We start from the raw sequence: 18896 nt of genomic DNA on the forward strand, positions 1-18896 counted from the left end.
TTTCATTTCTTTCGCCCCGTCCTTCAAATACTAACACTGTTGTTCAAATAATTTTTAAAGATTAATTGTCCCTCTCTTATGAATGACCCAAGCCCTATTAAGTACAACAGTGAGACAAGAACAGTGGCCCTGAAGAACCTTCCTTGGGTTGGGTCACTGTCTTTTTGTACACTGTCCTGGCTGGGCATTTTTGCAAAATCGTTTTCTATGAACACCGACTGAGAGAAAACATCCTGGTTACTCACAATGATACAGCCCTCTATCCGCATGTTCACTTGCTCATAAAGCCACACCTGAATCCGAGATCTCTGAAATAATCGTAAAAATAGGTATGTTAAAAAAACAAGCAAAACATAATCACTCTGGTCAAACAATACAGAAATCTGGCTCCTAAAGAAAACCTTCAAAAATAAAAGCCAAGAATTTAACTACTCAAATCATATGTAAGAATTAGTAACCAAGAGTAGTTACTTGCCAAGCAACAGTCTCAATAAATGCTATATTGGGACCAAGTTAATAATTTTCCTGTGATGCTGGGACTCAATTGTATTTCTTACAGCTTCTCGTCTCGATACATATTGAGTGCTAATTGACAGTATAGCATAAAGCAGCAATTCCCAAATCATCAGGGCTTCTTTCTTATCTGCAATAGCAAAATCCAGCTTCAAAACGGCTTTCTCTAGGTTCCCAGTTTTCCACATCTCACATTTAACAACCAGGGGAAGGACCCTCAAGCCTGGTGATTAAAAATTACAATAGCTTGGGGGCACCTGGGTGGCTTACTGGCTTAAGCACCCCCGCTTTTGACCTCAGCTCAAGTCTTGATCTCAGGGTCAGGAGTTTAAGCCCCACTTTGGGCTCTGCGCTGGGCATGAAGCCTGCTTAGAAAAAAAAAAGTTACAATGGCTTGGGGTGCCTGGCTGGCTCAGTTGGGTGAAGCATGTGACTCTTGATCGTGGGGTCATGGGTTTGAGCCCCACGTTGGGTGGAGATTACTTAAAAAAAAATTATCATGGCTTGAAATTAGTCTGTCTGCAACTGTGTTACACATGCTACAACTGTCAGAGCAACAGAAAATGCATTTTCTTTCCAAAATAACTTAAATACTCGGCCCTACTACCTCACAATGTGAATTGCTAAAAATTCCCCTAAAGGAAAGCTGCCTGCCACTATATCCTCTGAAGGTATCCCTCCTCTCTTCCTTTTCGGGCATCTTTTTTATATCTCAGTTTTCTCCCAAGTGCTAAACACACCACCTTATTATGTGGCTTAAAGTCGACAGCATTTCTTTCCTTCAATGTTTCACCCCAGACGAAAGGAAAGGGGAAACGTTCCAATAATGAGTACCAACAAAAGTACCCAAATACCAGTCATGCCTGCCAAGAACTGCTTTTTGAAGTACTTTTGGTCTTGCAAAAGTAATGACACTATTCTTTCACTGCTTGGAGTGGGCATTTCATTACATCCCGGAGCCCCTTCCCCGCAAATACTCCTCCAGTCTCCGGTTTCACCTACTTTTTTTTTTTTTCCTTAAGGAAACTCTAGCCCCACGGTGGGGCTGGAACACTCCACTCCAAGATCAAGAGTCGCACATTCGATCGACCGACCGAGCCAGCCAGGCGCCCGTTTCATCTATTTTTAACTCTAGAACACGTTGATTAGGCAGGATAATGCAAACAAGCCAAATAAATTCACCTTTTACTTAAAAAAAAAAAAAAATGACAGAACAACAAAGCGCAAACAACTTACGTACATTTTGCAAGTATCTGAAGATGAGGTTCTGCACCAGGGGTTAAGGAAAAAAAAAATACAGGCAGAGGGTAGACCGTGCTCCCCGAAACGGGTCAATCCCACCCCCATCTCGCCTTTGTTTTCTGAACACGAGGTCTGGTGTCCAGGCAACGGCCGGAGCCCAGCCAGGCACTCTTTACGGGCTCCCGAACGCTCCGAAGGAATCCCTCCCACTCCTTTGCTCTCCAGGGGCTTCTTGGCGCCGACATCTTCCTCCTCCCTGAGCCTGAGGACTCCCACCTCCACTCGGTACCTAACTAAAGCCGTCTTCCTTCGCTCATCCGCGCCACTCCTGCACTGCCCACTGCAGGGGGCTGCCCAAGCCCACCTCTCACCGGGTCTTCAACTACCCCGCGCTTTCTCCCGGCCTCGGTCGCCCCGGGTGCTCATGGGATGTGGGTCCACACTCCGCTCCCTCAGGCCTGCTCTCGGTCTGCGCTTTCGCCCCCCGTTTTCTGGCCCGAACCTCCCAGTCCTGACATCCTACGTAGGATACGATGGGCTGCACCATCACCTTCTGCACTTTTTGGCCCTGGCCGCGGTACGCCATGGTGGAAGCTGACAAAGACCGCACGCTAGTTCTGAGAGCAACTTCCGGCAAAAGAGGCGGAAGCGGAAGTGTGTGGCGCGCGCGAGGCGACCGGGGCGGCTCCTGGGAAATGCCTCTCTAGCCGTGGAGGTTGCTTTTCTCGGTGCTCCATAGCCCCTGCGGGGAGGCCCTCCGGAGGCGACCGCACCTTGGACCGTGAGTCGGTCCTACAGCGCCTCCTGGAGGGAGCCGGGAGGAGGCGCCGAGCGGCCTCGCCTGTAAGGCGGCCGCGGCGGAAAGCGGTGCAGACGCTGGCGCCTGGCGCCGGAGCGGCTCCATTTTCTATGTGGGCTTTAGGAGCCGAGTGGTTACCCTGCGTACCTCTAGGGTCTAGGGCTTTTTCTGAGGCCTATTTCCTTGAAATTTAGGCATGAGGGGCCGCATCGTGATACAGAGGGTAGGGCGGCAGGAAGCCCAACTCGGAGGACCACCCCCCCTGACACTAGCCAGGCCCCGCCCCGCCTGACACTAGCAGCCACAGATGATCTGAAACCCGGAGAGCCCCCTCTACCCACACCCACACCCACACCCACCCACACACACACACACACACGCACACACACCTGCCACTAGCTGCCACAGATGATCTGAATGCAAAAATCAGGCCCTGTGGTTCGCTCTGATCCCACTCTCGTCCCCTTTGTTTTCTGAACACTGTGAGTAAGGGGTTACTGCAAGGTGGCCGCAGGGCCCGGCTGGTGGGGAAGCCCTGAAACCTGAGGACTAGGCCCAAATAAGGGTCAGTTCCTCAGCCTTGCCCTGTCTCGGCGGTGGCATCACCAGGATGGAGATGAAAACGTCCTTCCTCGCCGGGTTGAAGATGCAGTGAAGCGGTGCCTTGTGTGTGTGCTCAGCAAGGCCTCCGTGTTGAAACACACTGTCGCCCGGGGGACAGAGCTGGAAGGAGAGGAGCTGGAATTTGTAAAGTTTTGTCAGGGGCTTGTGGCCTGGCAGAAATGTTATTTGATCGGGATACCCATTTCACAGATGAAGAAACTGAAGCTCAGAGTTGCGGGGACTCCTCTAAGGGGACACCCCTTAGGCAAGTGGCAGAATCATAACTTGCCTGAGATCTTCTGCTGAGTAGAATATCGATGCTTGTCCTTATAAAATGTTGTGATTAAAGGATGTGAAAATGAGCTTTACACTATAAAGAGCTGGAAAACGCACAAGATAATTATTTGTTTAAAAAAAAAAAGTGTCCCACCCAATCCCAGTAGAGGGTTAGATTGTCCGGAGAGTAAACAGGAGATTTGTTGAATTCAAAGATAGCATGGGTGGAATAGACTATCATACCTGTCTCATCTCAGAAAACAAAGATGCTTAACTACTTTTGCAACTTCCCGGCTCTGACGTCATGATGCCTAGGCTTTTGGAGATCGATCCCTATAACCTATTATCACACAGTTCGTGAGAAGCGATTTAAAAAAAAAAATGAGTTTGCTTGGGCGCCTGGTGGCTCAGTTTGTTGAGAGTCCCACTTCAGCTCAGGTCACATCAGGGTCACTGCTGTCAGTGGGGAGCCAGCTTTGGAGCCTCTGCCCCTCCCCTGCTCGCGCTTCCTCACTGTCTCTCTCGCTCTCTCTCTCTCACAAAAATAAACATTAAAAAAAAGTAAAAATGATTTTGCTTTTTTACATTTAAATTTTTGAACCATCTAGAATGTATCCCAGTATATCCTGGAACGGATACAACTTTATAATATCTAGATGGCTACCCAGTTTTCCATTACTATTACAAAAAAATAACCCATTGTTCCCCATTTAATTTAAAATGCCACATTTAGGGGCACCTCGGTGGCTCAGTTGGTTGAGCGTCGGACTCTTGATTTCTGCTCAGGTCATGATCCCACCAGGGGCCTGTGATCAAAGCCCAAGTCAGGCTCTGCACTTGGGATTCTTTTTCTCCCTCTGCCCCTCTCCCCCACTTGCACTCTGTCAACCTCTCAAAATAAATAAGCATTAGAAATAAAATGCCACGTTTATAATATACCAAGTGTGTGTGTGTGTGTGTGTGTGTGTGTGTGTGCGCGCGCGCGCGTGTGTGTAGTTTATATTTTGCTCAATTGATCTTTGTGTCTATTTATGGGCCAGTGTCACTGTTGCAAGTATTGTATGATGTTTATTTGCTAGGACTAAAAGTCAGTAGAACTTTGTTACCTATTCTTGTTTGTTTCTTATAAACTTTAGAATTAGCTTATCTGATTAAAAGAATCCTTTTACAATAAACTTGAGAACAACTTAGAATCAGTTTTTTAAAACTAAGTACCTGATGGCTATTCGTTTAAATTTTCCTTTTGAGTTTTTGAGAATTTTCCAGTAAACTTTTTAGTTCCTTCTTGCTAGCTTGTCTGGTGTAATCATAGATATTTCCTCTTTCTTGTACTTAACAATTGCCTTTTCCTTGCTTGTATGCTCTAGCAGGGTTTTAGAAGAAAAAGTGATAGATTCAATTACATAAAAATTACATAAAGTTTTGGGTGACTAAAAAGCCACCGTAATAAGCAAAGTCAAAAGATCTGGGAAAAGTATGTTTGCACCACATCAAACTAATGGCTAGTTTTATTAGTATATAAAGAACTTTTTAAAAATGCTCTTCTGGTTCTCTATTGCTGTGAAAGAAATATTTCAAATAGTACCTTAAAACAACAAGTATTGTTACAATTCATGATTTTGTGAGTTAAGAATTTGGGCATTGCTCAGCTGGGCAACTTTTTTGCTTCAGAAGACAGACATATTCAAGGGCTTGGCGTGTGTATTTGGAAAGCTGGCCTCACTTGGGTCCCCCTCCATGTCTGTGTAGCCTCGGGGCCTCATCCATGGTCTCTCTAGCAGACTAGATGCTTTCTTTTCTTTTCTTTTCTTTTCTTTTTCTTTCCTTTTCTTTTTTTAAATAAAATTTATTTGGGGCGCCTGGGTGGCTCAGTCGGTTAAGCGTCTGACTTTGGCTCAGGTCATGATCTCACAGTCCGTGAGTTTGAGCCCCACGTCGGGCTCTGTGCTGACAGCTCAGAGCCTGGAGCCTGCTTCGGAATCTGTGTCTCCCTCTCTCTCTGCCCCTTCCCTGCTCATGCTCTGTCTCTCTTGGTCTCAAAAGTAAACATACATTAAAAAAAATTTAAATAAAGTTTATTTATTGATTTTGAGAGAGGGAGAGAGAGAAAGCATGAGTGGGGGAGGGACAGAGGGAGAGAGAGAGAACCCCAAGCAGGCTTCATGCTCAGTGCAGAGCCTGACAAGGGCTCACAGTCTCAAAAACTGTGAGATCACGAACTAAGCCAAAATCAAGTCAGATGCCTAACCAACTAAGCCAGGCACCCCTAGCAGAGTAGGATGCTTGCTCACATGAGGATTCAGGCCTCTAAAAAAACCAAGGCTGAAGCCAACAGTATCTTTTAAAGGCCAGACTCGGAACGAGTTTATGGTCCACACCCCCGGTCAGGTTCAAGGGCTGGAAAAATAGAACCCACTTCTGTTAAAGGCTAAAGACTTTGCAGCCCCAATCTGACCCAAAGATCCAAAATACAAATTGGCAGAAGTGAACAATTAGTTTATAGTAAAGGAAATACAGATGATCTTCCCACATATGAAAAGATGCCCAACTTCACTCATTATGAGATATGCACACTAATTTCCCCTGAGAAGCATAGACAAAGATCAAAGAGTGGTGGTAATGGCAATCATTAAGCTGCACTATTAGGTATTTAATCCTATAGATAAACTTACATGTGTGATATAATGTAATCACAGCAGCATCATGTCTATCAACAGGGAGTATCTCAATCACTGCATATTCATATAGTATGATACTGTGCAACTGTAATTAAGATCAAAGAAGCTCCTTGTGTCCTGATATGAAATGGTACCCCATATACAGTAAAGAGAAAAATCAGGCTATGGTATATCTGAGATTTATTTCAAAATGATTCCATGGGGGCTCCTGGGTGGCTCAGTTGGTTCGGCGTCTGCCTCTTGGTTTCGGCTCAGGTCACGATCTTGCAGTTCGTGGGTTTGAGCCCTGCGTCCGGCTCTGGGTTGACAGGACAGAGCCTGCTTGGGATTCTCTCGCTCCCTCTCTCTCTGCCCCTTCTGCACTCGCTCTCTCACTCCCTCTCAAAAATAAACATTAAAGAAAAATGATAATCCCATGGAGTGAGCAGAGCTGAATCTCAGATGGGGTAAGCCTAAGGAGCAAAAGTAATCAATTTATTATTATTATTATTTTGTAAACACTGCCCTCAATGTGGGGCTCAAACAACCCCAAGATCAAGAGTCACATGCTCTACCAACCGAGGGAGCCAGGTGCCCCTAAGGAGAAACATTTAAGGATTCACACTCACACGTGCAAATATAACCCTGGGAGCGAGCACCTCCTTAAATTGCGCCCAGGCACCTTACCTGCCTCATCTTAGTCTCAGCCCTGGGGCCCAGAATAAGGGGTGGATAGTGGGTATGGGCGTAGATGAAACAGGATTTGTCACGAATTTGTAATTCATAATTTAAAACTTCATAGGAAAAAATATAAGCAAGGTGCAGATCATGGATTTAAACATGATACTGTATGTAAATGTATTTGCATATATATTTGCATATATGCATATACATGCATATATGTATATATATGCATATATATATATATATATATACCTAAGATCTCTCTGGAAGAATACCAACTGATAACATTGGTTTTGGAGGAGAACTGGGTAGCTGGGGCAGGAGTAGGAAGGAGAATTTTTTATTGTATACCCTTAATACGTTTTCAATTTTGGTAATTGTAAATGAATATACAGTTGATCCTTGAACAATGTCAGAGTTAGAGGTGCCAACACCTCAGCCCCACCGTGCAGTGAAAACTCTGTGTATAACTTTTTACTCCCCTGAAGCTTAACTACTAATAGCCTGCTGTCGACGGGAAGCTTTGCTGATAACGTGAATAGTCTATTTATGTATTATATACTGAATTCTTAAAATAATCTGGAGAAAAGGAGATGTTAAGCAAGTTGTAAGAAAGAAAAAAAGAAGAAAGTCACCAGAAAGAGAAAATACACTTACAGTACTGTGCATACATTCACTGAAAACACCCAGAGTATAGGCTGGCTAGGCTAGGAGGGGATAGGGTGGTGGCAGGCTGGCCCCGGCATAGTGATATTCTGCAGCCTGGTGGCCTTGGTTTAGCAGGGGTAGCCACCGGTGGTGGTGGTTGCGGGGGGGGGGGGGGGGGGGGGGGCCTGTGGGTGGCCACAAGGGCCTGAGTGCACAATACATCTGCCCCAACCACCTAGAGGTGTACCACGGGCCCGTGGCCACCAGCAGCTGCCTCCCCGAGCCCAGTGCACAGAGGACTCTGTGGCCAGGGCTCCCTCTGCAGTAACGTCCTTGCCCTTTGGGCCTCTGCCTCAGCCCAGCCTCCTGCCTGCTAGCGGCCCCCTGCTCAACCTGACTACCTTGTAGGGACACAGGGCGACCAGCCACCCTGCCCAGTCCTGGGGCTCCCCGAGGCCACGGAGGGCCCCGGAGGCCTCCCCAGGAAGGGCAGCAGGTTCAATCTCTGCATCAGTGGCCTTCTCATGGGTCCATTGAAGACTGGGGTGGGCATCTGTAAATAAATGCCACGTAGCTTTCGCTGTCAACTCAAAAAAAAAAAAAAAAAAAAAATGCACGTGTAAGTGGGCCTGTGCAGTTCAAACCAGTGTTGTCCAAGGGTCAGCTGTATCACCAACTCCATCAATTCATTAAATAGTGGAAAGTACTATGAAACCTGTTTCCCTTTTTAAATTACAACTGTTTTCAATTACAGCTAATCGTAATGTTGTTGGAAAACGCTGAGATTTTCACAACGCTCCCCAAGTGTCTGCAAAGTGGGCTTGAGAAACACTGGTCCAGAGAAACACACCCTGAGTGAAGAGTCAGCTCCAGGCCTCAATAGTCAACAGCATCCTTCCTCTCAGCTCAACTTCCCTGCGTCTCCACCAGAAGCCTCACAGCTTGCTGAATGACTAGGACGAATGAGCATTCCTAAGAGTGGGGTTGCAAAGCCAGGGGCAGTCTAGCAAAGATCAGCAGCCCCTGATACGGCTCAAGAGCTTTTTCATTCATCTGGCCACTTATTTTATGCCTTTTGTCATGGGCTGAAGTGTGTCCCCTGAAACTCCTATGTTGAAACTCTACCCATTCCCCAACGGCAGCTCAGAATGTGACCGTAGTTGGAGACAGGCCCTTAACGGGGTAATTAAGATTAAATGAAGTCAGATGGCTAGGGCCTATCTTGAAATTTCTGGCTGTGGCCAAACTCTGCAACATTTGGGCCCTCTTCTGTTAAAACTGCAAACCATCATCACTCGAACCTCAACACACAATCTGTTTGCTATTTGTGAAAAGTTGATTGGACTTGTTGGAACTACTTTTAGACTATTAGAAAAAATCTATGTTCTCTGGTAACAAACTTATGTGTATTCCCTTGACCAAAAAATTGGCATATTATATGAAAAAACTTGTCTGAAATTTTTAGGACCTCATGCTTGAAAAAAAAATTTTTTTCATGCTCGAAAATTCTTAATGGAACCCATTTAAGATCATTTCTAAACCCTCTCTAAAAAAAACAAACGGCATTATTTGAGTTACAATGATAATGGAACTCAATTCAATTAATGTTGGGCAACCCTATGCAGCTAAAACTGAGCATACTTGTAAGCTTGGCAATACGTCCTTGTGAGAGTTTTCTAAAGCAACACAGTCATCTGTGAAATTGGAGCATTTAAACAAGAGGCCAACGACGTTCTGACTGGGGCCCCTATCGAGACAGACCCTAGGCTGAAGTGACGTATGACCGCTTGACTCACAAGGTCCAGACTTTCCTACACCGGCTTTATTTAAAACACAAATAAGTATTTCTCTTTCTTGTAATGGCAAATGGTTCAAATAATGCTGAACATGAATCATTGACTAATACAAGGACTTTAAATATGAAACAAAATTATTTTTAAAAAAGCAAAAGAATAAAGGTTATATACAAAAGGGACCTGGAATCTTTAAGCTGATTCCAAAAATGAAATGAGTAGAAAATCTGTGGTGAAACCAGAACATTCCACCCCTGCTTTGGAGAAGGGCTATTATACAACATTCAGTCAGCTGAAGAAGGATTGGTAGAGAGGTGTCTATACATAAGTTTCAAGTCATTTTTGCTTGTGCAGAATCATCCAGATCTTCCCAAGACTGAATGGGCAGTCCTGTGGCTTTCTTCCTTTTCCATATTCCCAACAAGGCTACATGAAGTTCAACTCTTGATGAGCCGCTTACAACAGCAGTTCCTTAGGAGCCAACACGACAGGTGGGTCAGATTTCCCTATGAGAAACAAACTGGCCACCCACAGCAAAGTATCAAAATGGACAAGTCCTCCTTTCCTCTTCCTTCCGATTATGTACAACATGTCTCCTTTTAAGACTCTTCTCCCCATCACGCTTGTTCCTTCACACGTCTAAACCTTGAGGTGATACGAAGGAGACTGACATCAAGAAAAGAAAATTCAATTCCGAAATGAAGAGAACTGGAAGGTATACAATACACCCCCAGAGCATATCAATAATCCCTGCTACAGTACGGTTCGGCGTACTGCTACAGTTCGTAGATAAATATTGGCAGCTTGGAGGAGTTCCATTTTTTTTCCCCCTGGCGGTTAACGAGTACCAAATAAATACTGGGCGAGACGAGTTTGCTGGGAGAGTTAGAAATAAAAAATTAACCAATTTTTATCCCTGTGATAATTCAATGCCAGTAGGAGGCAAGTACTGAAGAAGAGAAGGGACAACTTTCATGCTAAAAAAAGAATTTCTCTAATCATTCTGTCACCATCTCTTGTTAAGAATCCAGGGAATCCCAGAAATAGAAAATTAGTTTCAGAGGACCCCTGAGGCACTTTAAAGCCTTAAAAAATTACAGTAATAATAAATTAGCTATTGCTCTTTAGAGGCTTACAGAGCAGCAGAAGCATGAAAATCAGGTTGAAAAAGTTATGTCCAGATTACAAGCTTTCTGAGCTGCTCAGCCCTCTCTAAAGCTTAGTTGGATCTCCAAATACCTTTAAAAAGACATACGATTTAACACAGACTGAGTGGATTTTTTGTTTAGTGGTAGTGTGAAATTTGGTCCTTAATGGCAGCAGCTGTCTTCATCCTTTTCAAACTCAGGTAACATTAAGTACATTAAGACAAGACATAAAAGAAATATACAGCAAAGGGGAAAAAAGCCCAAACTGACAAACACCTCAAGGAGTCACTAAGTTCTCTCGCACCCTTCGACTTGGATCTCCCTCTCAGTTTTTTTGTGGAGAGGTGTAAGACAAGACATTTTTCTTATAGATGCTAGACAATGGCATCGAATGGACAATAGTTATCAAGGGACTTTAAAAATCTGACCCCAAGGAATCCAGGACAGGTAATTCGGAGGTATACTTCTGATACGGGGCAAATTCTAGACTAAAGAAATGATCATCTTGGGTAAATGTTATAATAGATGAAACTAAGTCCAGTTTTTTGTTTTTCGTGTTTTTTTTTTTTTTGTTTTAAGTGTTCTACCGCCTTCAGCTATCAATCATCTCTGACAGCTCAAGCAGAAGGTCATCTTCATCTTTCCCAGGATCCAAGTCGATCTCAGCTTCTAATTTGCCTCCTGAAATCTCCCATATTAGTTTCTCAAAATCATCCTCCACTGAAAGCGGGGGCTTTCCTGTTGAGGCAGAGCTGAGTCGGCGAGTTTTGGTAGCCACCTGGGATGAAGAAGGGCCAGATACTTCCGGTGGGGAGGGATCAGAAGAGGACTGGACCGGAGGCAGCGCAAGACTGTAAGAAAAAACCCCAAAAGATTATTAGAAAACTGCCTTGTCAGTGGTTGGCTGAATGGTCCCACCATTCAATGGTCCCGCCCAATGAATGTCTCAGGAACACGAAGAGTTAGCAAAGAGCTGTTTCTGATAAAAAACGTAACACAGAACTGTTCTACTGATTTGGGACAAAGCATTTTCATCCTTTAAAGAAGCGGCATTCAAACAGATATTTAAAACATCAAAAAAAAATAATATAGTCAATATATGAACAATGGCACCAAAGGAGAACAGCAACCCTGAGTATCATGTTTTCTTGCGATTAACTGGAAGCTTACATTTACTTAGACGTGGCTAAATCGGCAATGCTCAAATGTTTATTAAGCAGTGTTATTCTCCAGAGCATAAATAAGAAGAGTGGCCTAAAGTCTGCTTAGGAAGAATCGCAAGCATTACCTGTCTCTGGGTTTTTCTGTCTCAGGCAGAGCGACTGACTTGTCCTCAGAGAGGAGTGGGACGACAGCCTACAAAAGGAAAAGTAAGGCGATTCAGTGGGAGGCAGGCTTTTTTTATTTGAACATACTCATGTTCTTTTGCCACTTTCTCAGAATCTTGGTTATTATTCTGGAAATCCAAGAATAAATAGTCCCAAGGTTGAGTGCCGAAACAGGCAAAATATCTTGCTGCCCAAGAATTCGCTTTAAAAAAAAATCCCATTCGGCCACCCCACAAAGGTGTGCTTATAGATGGGAGACTACGGTCACAACCTAAACTACCAAGATGCGGAGGCAACGGCAGAAGCGGCAGAGGCAGGGAGCTGGCAGAGCTCCTCTCCCGGCTTTCCTCCCACACCGCTCACAGCAGCATCTAGTTGGATCCACGCTTACCACAGCTGCTTTCCTGGTGGGGCTTTCCTGTAGGACGCTGCTGGAGCCGAGTGGCTTCACAGCTGCAATGACAGCAGGGTGCACCTCCGCCGCCTTGCGCTTGGGGGCCAACTTGGGGGATGAGACCACTTTAACGACAGATGGCTTCACGTTGACTTTGGGTTTAGCTACAAGGGACAGAAAATATCTGATTAAGAACTAGAATAATTCCTCTTTTACGTGGAGAATAATTTAGAATATCGACCTTCCTTCACAATACTGGAAATAACACACACACCCCAAAATGAAAATAATCCATGAACGATCTGCACTATACATGTGGGCATAATGTAGATGTATACTCAAATAATCCCTTCCAGTGGCTCTTGAATTTGCTGTTCTTCCATTCCCTGGTGTTTTCCTTCTTCGAAACCAGAGGAAAGATACACCACAGAAAGCTTTTCCCCCCACGGAGATGTAACTGACATATTAACATTATATTAGCTTAAGGCATACAACATAATGATTCAATATACTGTGATCCTATGATGGCCACGGTAAGTCTACTTAGTACATACACAGTTACAATTTTTTGTGTGTGAGAACTTTTAGGATCTACTCTCCTGGCAACTTTCAAATATGCAATACGGTTTTTTTTTTTTTTTAATTTTGTTTTCTAACGTTTATTCATTTTTTAAGAGAGAGAGTAAAAGTGGGGGAGGGGCGGAGAGAGACGGAGACACAGAACCTGAAGCGGGCTCCAGGCTGTCAGCAGGGAGCCCTTTGCGGGGCTCGAACCCATGAATCGTGAGATCATGACCTGAGCTGAAGTTGGACGCTTAACCACCTGAGCCACCCAGGTGCCCCTGCAACACAGTAGTAGTTAACTATGGTACGTCCCATGACTTGTTTAAAAATATGCAATCCTTCACGAATCTGCATGCCAGCCTTGCCTGGGGGCCATGCTAGTCTTCTCTGCAGCGTCCCAATTTTAGTTACGTGCTGCCGAAGTGAGCTTTAGATAAAGCTCTTTCTCTCCTTTTTTTTTTTTTCCAGTTTATTAACTGATTTTGAGAGAGAGAGAATCTCAAGCAGACTCTGCGCTGTCAGCACGGAGCCCAATGTGGGGCTCGAACCCACAGCCCGTGAGATCACGGCCTGAGTCGAAGTCGACGGCTCAACCGACGGAGTCAGGCACCTCTAACAGCAACTTTAAATTCTGAGAAAGGAACTCCTCTAGTTTTGTCTTTATTTTAAATAGAATTATCAAAAATCCTACTCTCCACCTGTGTGACCAGCATACAACACAACCGGAATCTGATTCAACTGTTGCCAGGAGTTACTAGAAACTCGGTAATTGTGAAATCCTAAAGCAACACACTTTAGCAAAACCACTCACCTTTACCCCTTTTTTCCAAGGTCTGTGCTGCACATTTCACATTCAATATTGAGTCCCCAATTCCTGAGGTTTCTACCTCTGCTTTTTGGGACGACTTTGTGGGCAGCCGCTTTGTCAGGTGCCGTGTGATGCCTGGCGCAGCCGCGAGCAGGGCCTTCTCTGCTATCTGAGTGTTGCAGGAGTCTACATCTCCCCGAAGGGGTGTCAAAACTGATTTTTCCTTCTGCGTCGTTCCCCTCTCCAATTGTTTCTGCATGTGCTTCTCTCTCATGGTCTCACATCTCTTGGCTTGAATTTTAGGGATGCCAACTCCTGTGGTCTCTTCTGAAGCCTGTGGATAAATTTAAATGACAGATTTGAAAACTTAGTACCCCCAACAATCTGCATGATGATTATTATTTGTAAGTTACCAGGCTTTCTTTAGATCTCAAAAACAAAAACCAAAACCAAAAAACAAAAAACAAAAAACTTAGGGCACCTGGCTGGCTCAGCTAGTAGAACATGCAACTCTTGATCTCAGGGCTGTGAGTTTGAGCCCCACATTGGTATACAGGTTACTTAAAAATAAAATCTTTATCTATCTATCTATCTATCTATCTAAAAGTAGGCTTCACACCCAGCACAGAGCCCAACGTGGGGCTTGAACTCATGCCCAAGAGTCAGATCCAACTGAGCCACCCAGGCACCCCAAAATTTAAATCTTTAAAAAAAACAAAACAAAAAACTTGTTTCAAAGAAAAAAAACTAAAGCTGAAACTAATATAATACTATGCCAATTTTATTTCAATTAAGAAAATCTTATTTATAAGTTACTAGGCTGACCTCTAAGTCTAGCAGAGTTTGACGTGATCTAGAACACAAGAGCTGATATTAAATGGAAAATGCCAAGCTGAAGATGAACGTTAAAGATACATCGAACAAGGGGCACCTGGGTGGCTCAGTCAGTTAAGCGACCGACTCTTGATTTCCACTCAGGTCATGATTTCCTGATTGGTGGGACTAGGCCCTGCATCGGACTCTGCTGACAGCACGGAACCTGATTGGGATTCTCTCTCTCCCCCCTCTCTGTCCCTCCCCCGTGCATGTGTCTGCAAGCTCTTTCTCAAAATAAACAAACATTAAAAAAAAAAAATGTGTGGAACAACAAAAACCCCAATGTTATAGGATAGATGATCTTGACCCTAAGTCAACTACAAACGCCTCCTAATCAGACACTGGCACAAAGATTTATGTTCAATGATATTCATCCTCTTAACTGTATAAAACTACATCTACATGTCCAGAAACAGACTATATTGACATAATAGAACATTATGTGGCCAACTAATGTCTTGAAGAATTATGAATACAGCATAATTAAAGCAGGCTGCAAAATGATACACTGTAGAGTTCTCAATTACTTTATTTTTTTAATGTTTATTTTTGAGAAATAGAGAGAGTGGGGGAGGGGCAAGAGAGACAGAGAGAGACAGAGACAGAGACAGAGAGAGAGACAGAGAATTCCAAGCAAGTTCTGTGCTGTCAGTCCAATGCGGGGCTCAAACCCATAAACTGTGAGATCATGTGACATGAGCCAAAATCAAGAGTCAGATGCTTAACCAACTGAGCCACCCAGGAGCCCCCTCAACCATTTTCTAAACATGAGTTAAACACTGAACAAGTTCACATATACATGTGTATATAAACAAAAGCCTTGCAAGAAATCCATGAAGACACCTAATGGTTACTACATCTGAGTTGTGGAATTATAAGCATTATTCTTTATTAAAAAAATAAAAGTTCCCAAGTTTTGTACAATGGGTGACATTATGCTTAATTTAAAAAATATTAAATGGGTGGCTCAGTCAGTTAGGCGCCCGACTTCGGTTCAGGTCATGATCTCATGGTTTGTGGGTTCGAGCCCTGCACCGGGCTCTGTGCTGACAGCTCAGAGCTGGAGCCTGCTTCAGATTCTGTTTCTCTCTCTCTCTCTCTCTCTCTGCCCCTCCCCGGATCACACTCTCTCTCTCTCAAAAATAAACATTAAAAACAATTTTTTAAAAATATTAAATGGGGGTGCCTGTGGCTCGGTTGGTCAAGCATCCGACTTTGGCTCAGGTCGTGATCTTGCAGTTCATGAGTGAGAGCCCCTCATTAGGCTCTCTGCTGTCAACATGGAGCCAGCGTCAGATCCTCTACCCGCCCCACCTCCCCCGCTTGTGTGAGCTCTCCCACACTCTCTCTCTCAAAATAAACATTAAAAAAATATTAAGCGGCCAATTAAAAACAACTTTAAAGGGGTAGAGAACACGGATATACACAGAAGTACAGAAAACTCTCACAGAAAATTATAAGCACAGTGAAAGCTTGTTTCCCTAACTTATCAGTGAAACGTTACATAGAAATTTATTATGCTAAAACTAAAAGGCACATTTTACCATTCATTTGGCCTTTGCTTGCCATGAACAAAACTATACAATGATCTAAAATAAACTCACCTCTTTAGCCTCTGTTCTAGTACCAGTGCTCTGAGAAACCACTTCACTTCCTTCTTGAAGTTTCTTCTCTTCTTTTATACCTATATTCACATTAAACACATCATCAATTCTCTCAGGCTGCAACTTCAGTAACAGATTAAAGCAAAACTTTTCTTCATAAAAATAAAGATAAGATAGGACGACTAAAATTGTAGATAAAGCCCATCGTCCTCATAAAGCTTAGAAATGCGTTAAAATATCAAAGGTCTACAGAGCGCTCCTGTAAAGGAACAGCTTAACTTCATGGGATCCAGTGGTCTTCGGTTATTGGAGTACAGTTCTGGCAGAACTCCTACGAACACGGCGCGCACCACCGCCCTCGGACACACGACTTGGGGAAATGGGGAAATGGCACCACAGACCGAACTGCGCAGTTCTTACCTGGTTTCTTTGTGATTCGGAGAAGCCGCCTTGCCCCGGGGGCGGCCTCGGGTTGCTGCTGGGAAGCGATGCTGCTCTCTGAGCTCTGCTGCCCCCGCAGCGCCTTCTCCTGCTTAATCTCCTCCAGCGTCTTGATGTGCACTTCCTGCATAGACTTGCTTCTCCCCGCGGGCTCCTCCGACGGCACTTTGCTGATGACTAGAGGCGGCAAAACCACCGTTTTTTTCATTTCGCTGTCGGCCTTCAGCTTGATGCAAGTTACATCCTTTTTGTTCTTTTGTCTCTCTGCTTCCTGCTGCCGATGTTTCTTTTCTGCCAAGACCTCAGAGAAGGTTTTGATTCGGATAGTGGAGGGGCTTCTTGTTCCTAAAGTAGAATCATCGGCTTTTGAGGGTCCGTCTGTCTTGAGTTTAGGTTGTAATTCTCCACGTTTCTGACTAGCTTTTTCAAGAAGAATTTCTTCTAATGTCTTCACGTGAATCTCACCAACTTTAGTAACTCTCTCTGTTTTCATGGGGGAAAAACAAGTCACTGTATTTGGAGTTTATCTCTTAACAACTTACGATCTTTCTGTTCTTGGATCAGGACAGAGTCCTAATAGAGTAGTTATCATTTAGGCAGGTAATTAAAATTATCAAAGTATTATTAGTCTCATTTTCATTTTCAGAATACTCCAAGTTTCAGGAAGTGGCCCTCAAGGAAAACTCTTAGGTGGCAAAAATTACTGATTTGTTAGAGTTCTATTCAGAAGCTTATTCCCGAAGAACCTCAAAGCCACTTACTAGCTGGAGAAATCTGTCATTGTAAATCTCACCAAACTAGTAATGAACTAATTCTTCCATTCATTTATAGATCTAAACATGTGCTGGACACCGTGCCAGAAAAAGAACGGTAAGCAAAACACAGTATCTACCCACATGTAATTTAAAGTCTGAGAGACCAAACAGGCAACAACAAAGTGTGATAATAACGTTGTGGTATGTTGTTGTTTTTTAAGTAATAAGCTCTACACCTAACACGGGGGCTTGAACTCATGACCCTGAGATCAAGAGTCACACTCCCTCCCCTAAGGACTTAGCCAGCCAGGCGCCCCTACAATGACAATCTGATACAGGAAGTGTGATGCTAATACATAGGAGCAGACAGCAAGAACCCCAACCTCTGCCCAGGAACCGGTGAAGGGAAGCTTTTCAGAGGAAGTAATATTTAAGTGATATGTGAAGGATGAAAAGGAGGTGAGACGGGTCCAAGACAGAAGAGAAATGGGAAAGGCTCAGAGAGTGGCATGCCCCCAAAGAGCTATTTTTAATGACACATTCATCATTCTACATCCGTTTGAAGAGCAAATTCACACTGACAGATACGCCTGTCCTCACTACTGAAGGGCTAAAATAAAGAAAGAATGATGTAATGTGGGAAAATTTGGAGGCTGTACACACACATTTGATAAGTGAATGACAGCTCTTCATGCAAGATCAAAACCCAAAAATATCCTTTAACAACCTTAAACACATCACACTTGGTTTCACCTTTTGAACCTTTGAATGTGCCGTCCCTTCTACACAGAATATTCCCTACTGGTCTCATTCTCCTGCTGCCTAGTTAGTTTTAACTGAGTTCAGTTTAGAACCTGACACCCTCCAATCTAGCTGATTTCTCTGATCACAGCACTGCTCACACAGTACTTCAAGTGTGTGTATTTCCAACCACACCAGATAGATACTTCATGAAAAGGGGCTATAGTTATCTGAAATATGTCAGTACAGTAGCTGTACACAGACAGCACTCAAACAGATACTGAATCACTTCCTTAGGTTTCTCGAATACAAATTCTTCCATTTGAAGACAGTGGGCTGATCTCAGAATTACCACTCCAAGGGAGCGTGTAAACGGGGACACGAAGACCTTGTTTCCCCACTCTACCAACATTTTATCAAAACAACAGAGAAGATAATAAAAGTAGAAGAAATCCACAGTGCTGGAAAACAAGGCTACCACTGGCAGAGCATAAATCTTGAGGGATTTCTGAGATAAGACAGCAGCTGTCTGAATTTACAGAAAAACAGAAAAAGAACAAAAAAAAAAACTGTAGGAGTGAGATCTGTTCTTCCCAGCAGAGCCAAAGAAAACCCGCCAAACTAGCAGGAAAAGCAACAGTGGGTAGAAACGTAAGGATGGGAGGCACCTGGATGGCTTAGTCAGTTAAGCATCCGACTCTTGGTTTCAGCTCAGGTCATCATCTCAAGGCTTGTGAGATTGAGCCCCACATTGGGCTCTGTGCTGACAGTGTGAAGTCTACTTGGGATTCTGTCTCTCCCTCTCTCTCTAACCCTCCTGCTTTCACGCTCACACGCTCTCTCTCTCAAAATAAATAAACTTAAAAAAAAAAAAAGGCACTTTCATGATGAAACTTAAAAAAAAAAAGGAAAAAAGAAATTTAAGGATGACTTATAGAACAGCTGGACCAGTCATGACCTTCTCCTGAGAACTGCTCCCTAAAACGAGGAGAATCCGCTGGGGCGGGGAGCATATTAGGAGG

At 43.9% G+C, this 18896-nt stretch overlaps 2 protein-coding genes and 1 non-coding gene across 6 annotated transcripts in view; all 3 read right to left on the reverse strand.

The window, feature by feature from the left end:
* The window catches only part of SNRPE (small nuclear ribonucleoprotein polypeptide E), a 143826-nt gene extending 141406 nt beyond the window's left edge, over positions 1–2420 (reverse strand). For 3 of the 4 annotated variants that reach the window (XR_008424573.1, XR_008424572.1, XM_019432451.2), the window contains exons 1-3: positions 2288–2420; positions 1754–1780; positions 246–308 (exon numbers count right to left, since the gene is read on the reverse strand). Coding sequence is in view for 2 of the 4 variants with exons in the window: in XM_019432451.2 (XP_019287996.2) it covers positions 246–308; positions 1754–1780; positions 2288–2341 (144 nt within the window). In the remaining 2 variants the exon portion in view is untranslated. The remainder of the gene's footprint in view (positions 1–245; positions 309–1753; positions 1781–2287) is intronic. The other variant, XM_019432460.2, reaches the window with a different exon arrangement.
* A 6802-nt stretch (positions 2421–9222) lies between these two features.
* ZC3H11A (zinc finger CCCH-type containing 11A) overlaps positions 9223–18896 on the reverse strand; it is a 29061-nt gene continuing 19387 nt past the window's right edge. Inside the window, exons 11-16 of the mRNA XM_019432441.2 lie at positions 16358–16861; positions 15938–16017; positions 13461–13791; positions 12083–12249; positions 11652–11719; positions 9223–11214 (exon numbers count right to left, since the gene is read on the reverse strand). Of these exons, the coding sequence (XP_019287986.2) occupies positions 10956–11214; positions 11652–11719; positions 12083–12249; positions 13461–13791; positions 15938–16017; positions 16358–16861 (1409 nt within the window). The 3' untranslated portion in view covers positions 9223–10955. The remainder of the gene's footprint in view (positions 11215–11651; positions 11720–12082; positions 12250–13460; positions 13792–15937; positions 16018–16357; positions 16862–18896) is intronic.
* LOC128778913 (U6 spliceosomal RNA) lies at positions 12974–13078 on the reverse strand. The gene has a single exon (XR_008424775.1). It is a non-coding gene; the product is annotated as a U6 spliceosomal RNA (small nuclear RNA).

Source organism: Panthera pardus, unplaced genomic scaffold, assembly GCF_024362965.1.
Source record: "Panthera pardus isolate Hobbes unplaced genomic scaffold, ASM2436296v1 HiC_scaffold_21, whole genome shotgun sequence".
NCBI classification, from domain to species: domain Eukaryota; kingdom Metazoa; phylum Chordata; class Mammalia; order Carnivora; family Felidae; genus Panthera; species Panthera pardus.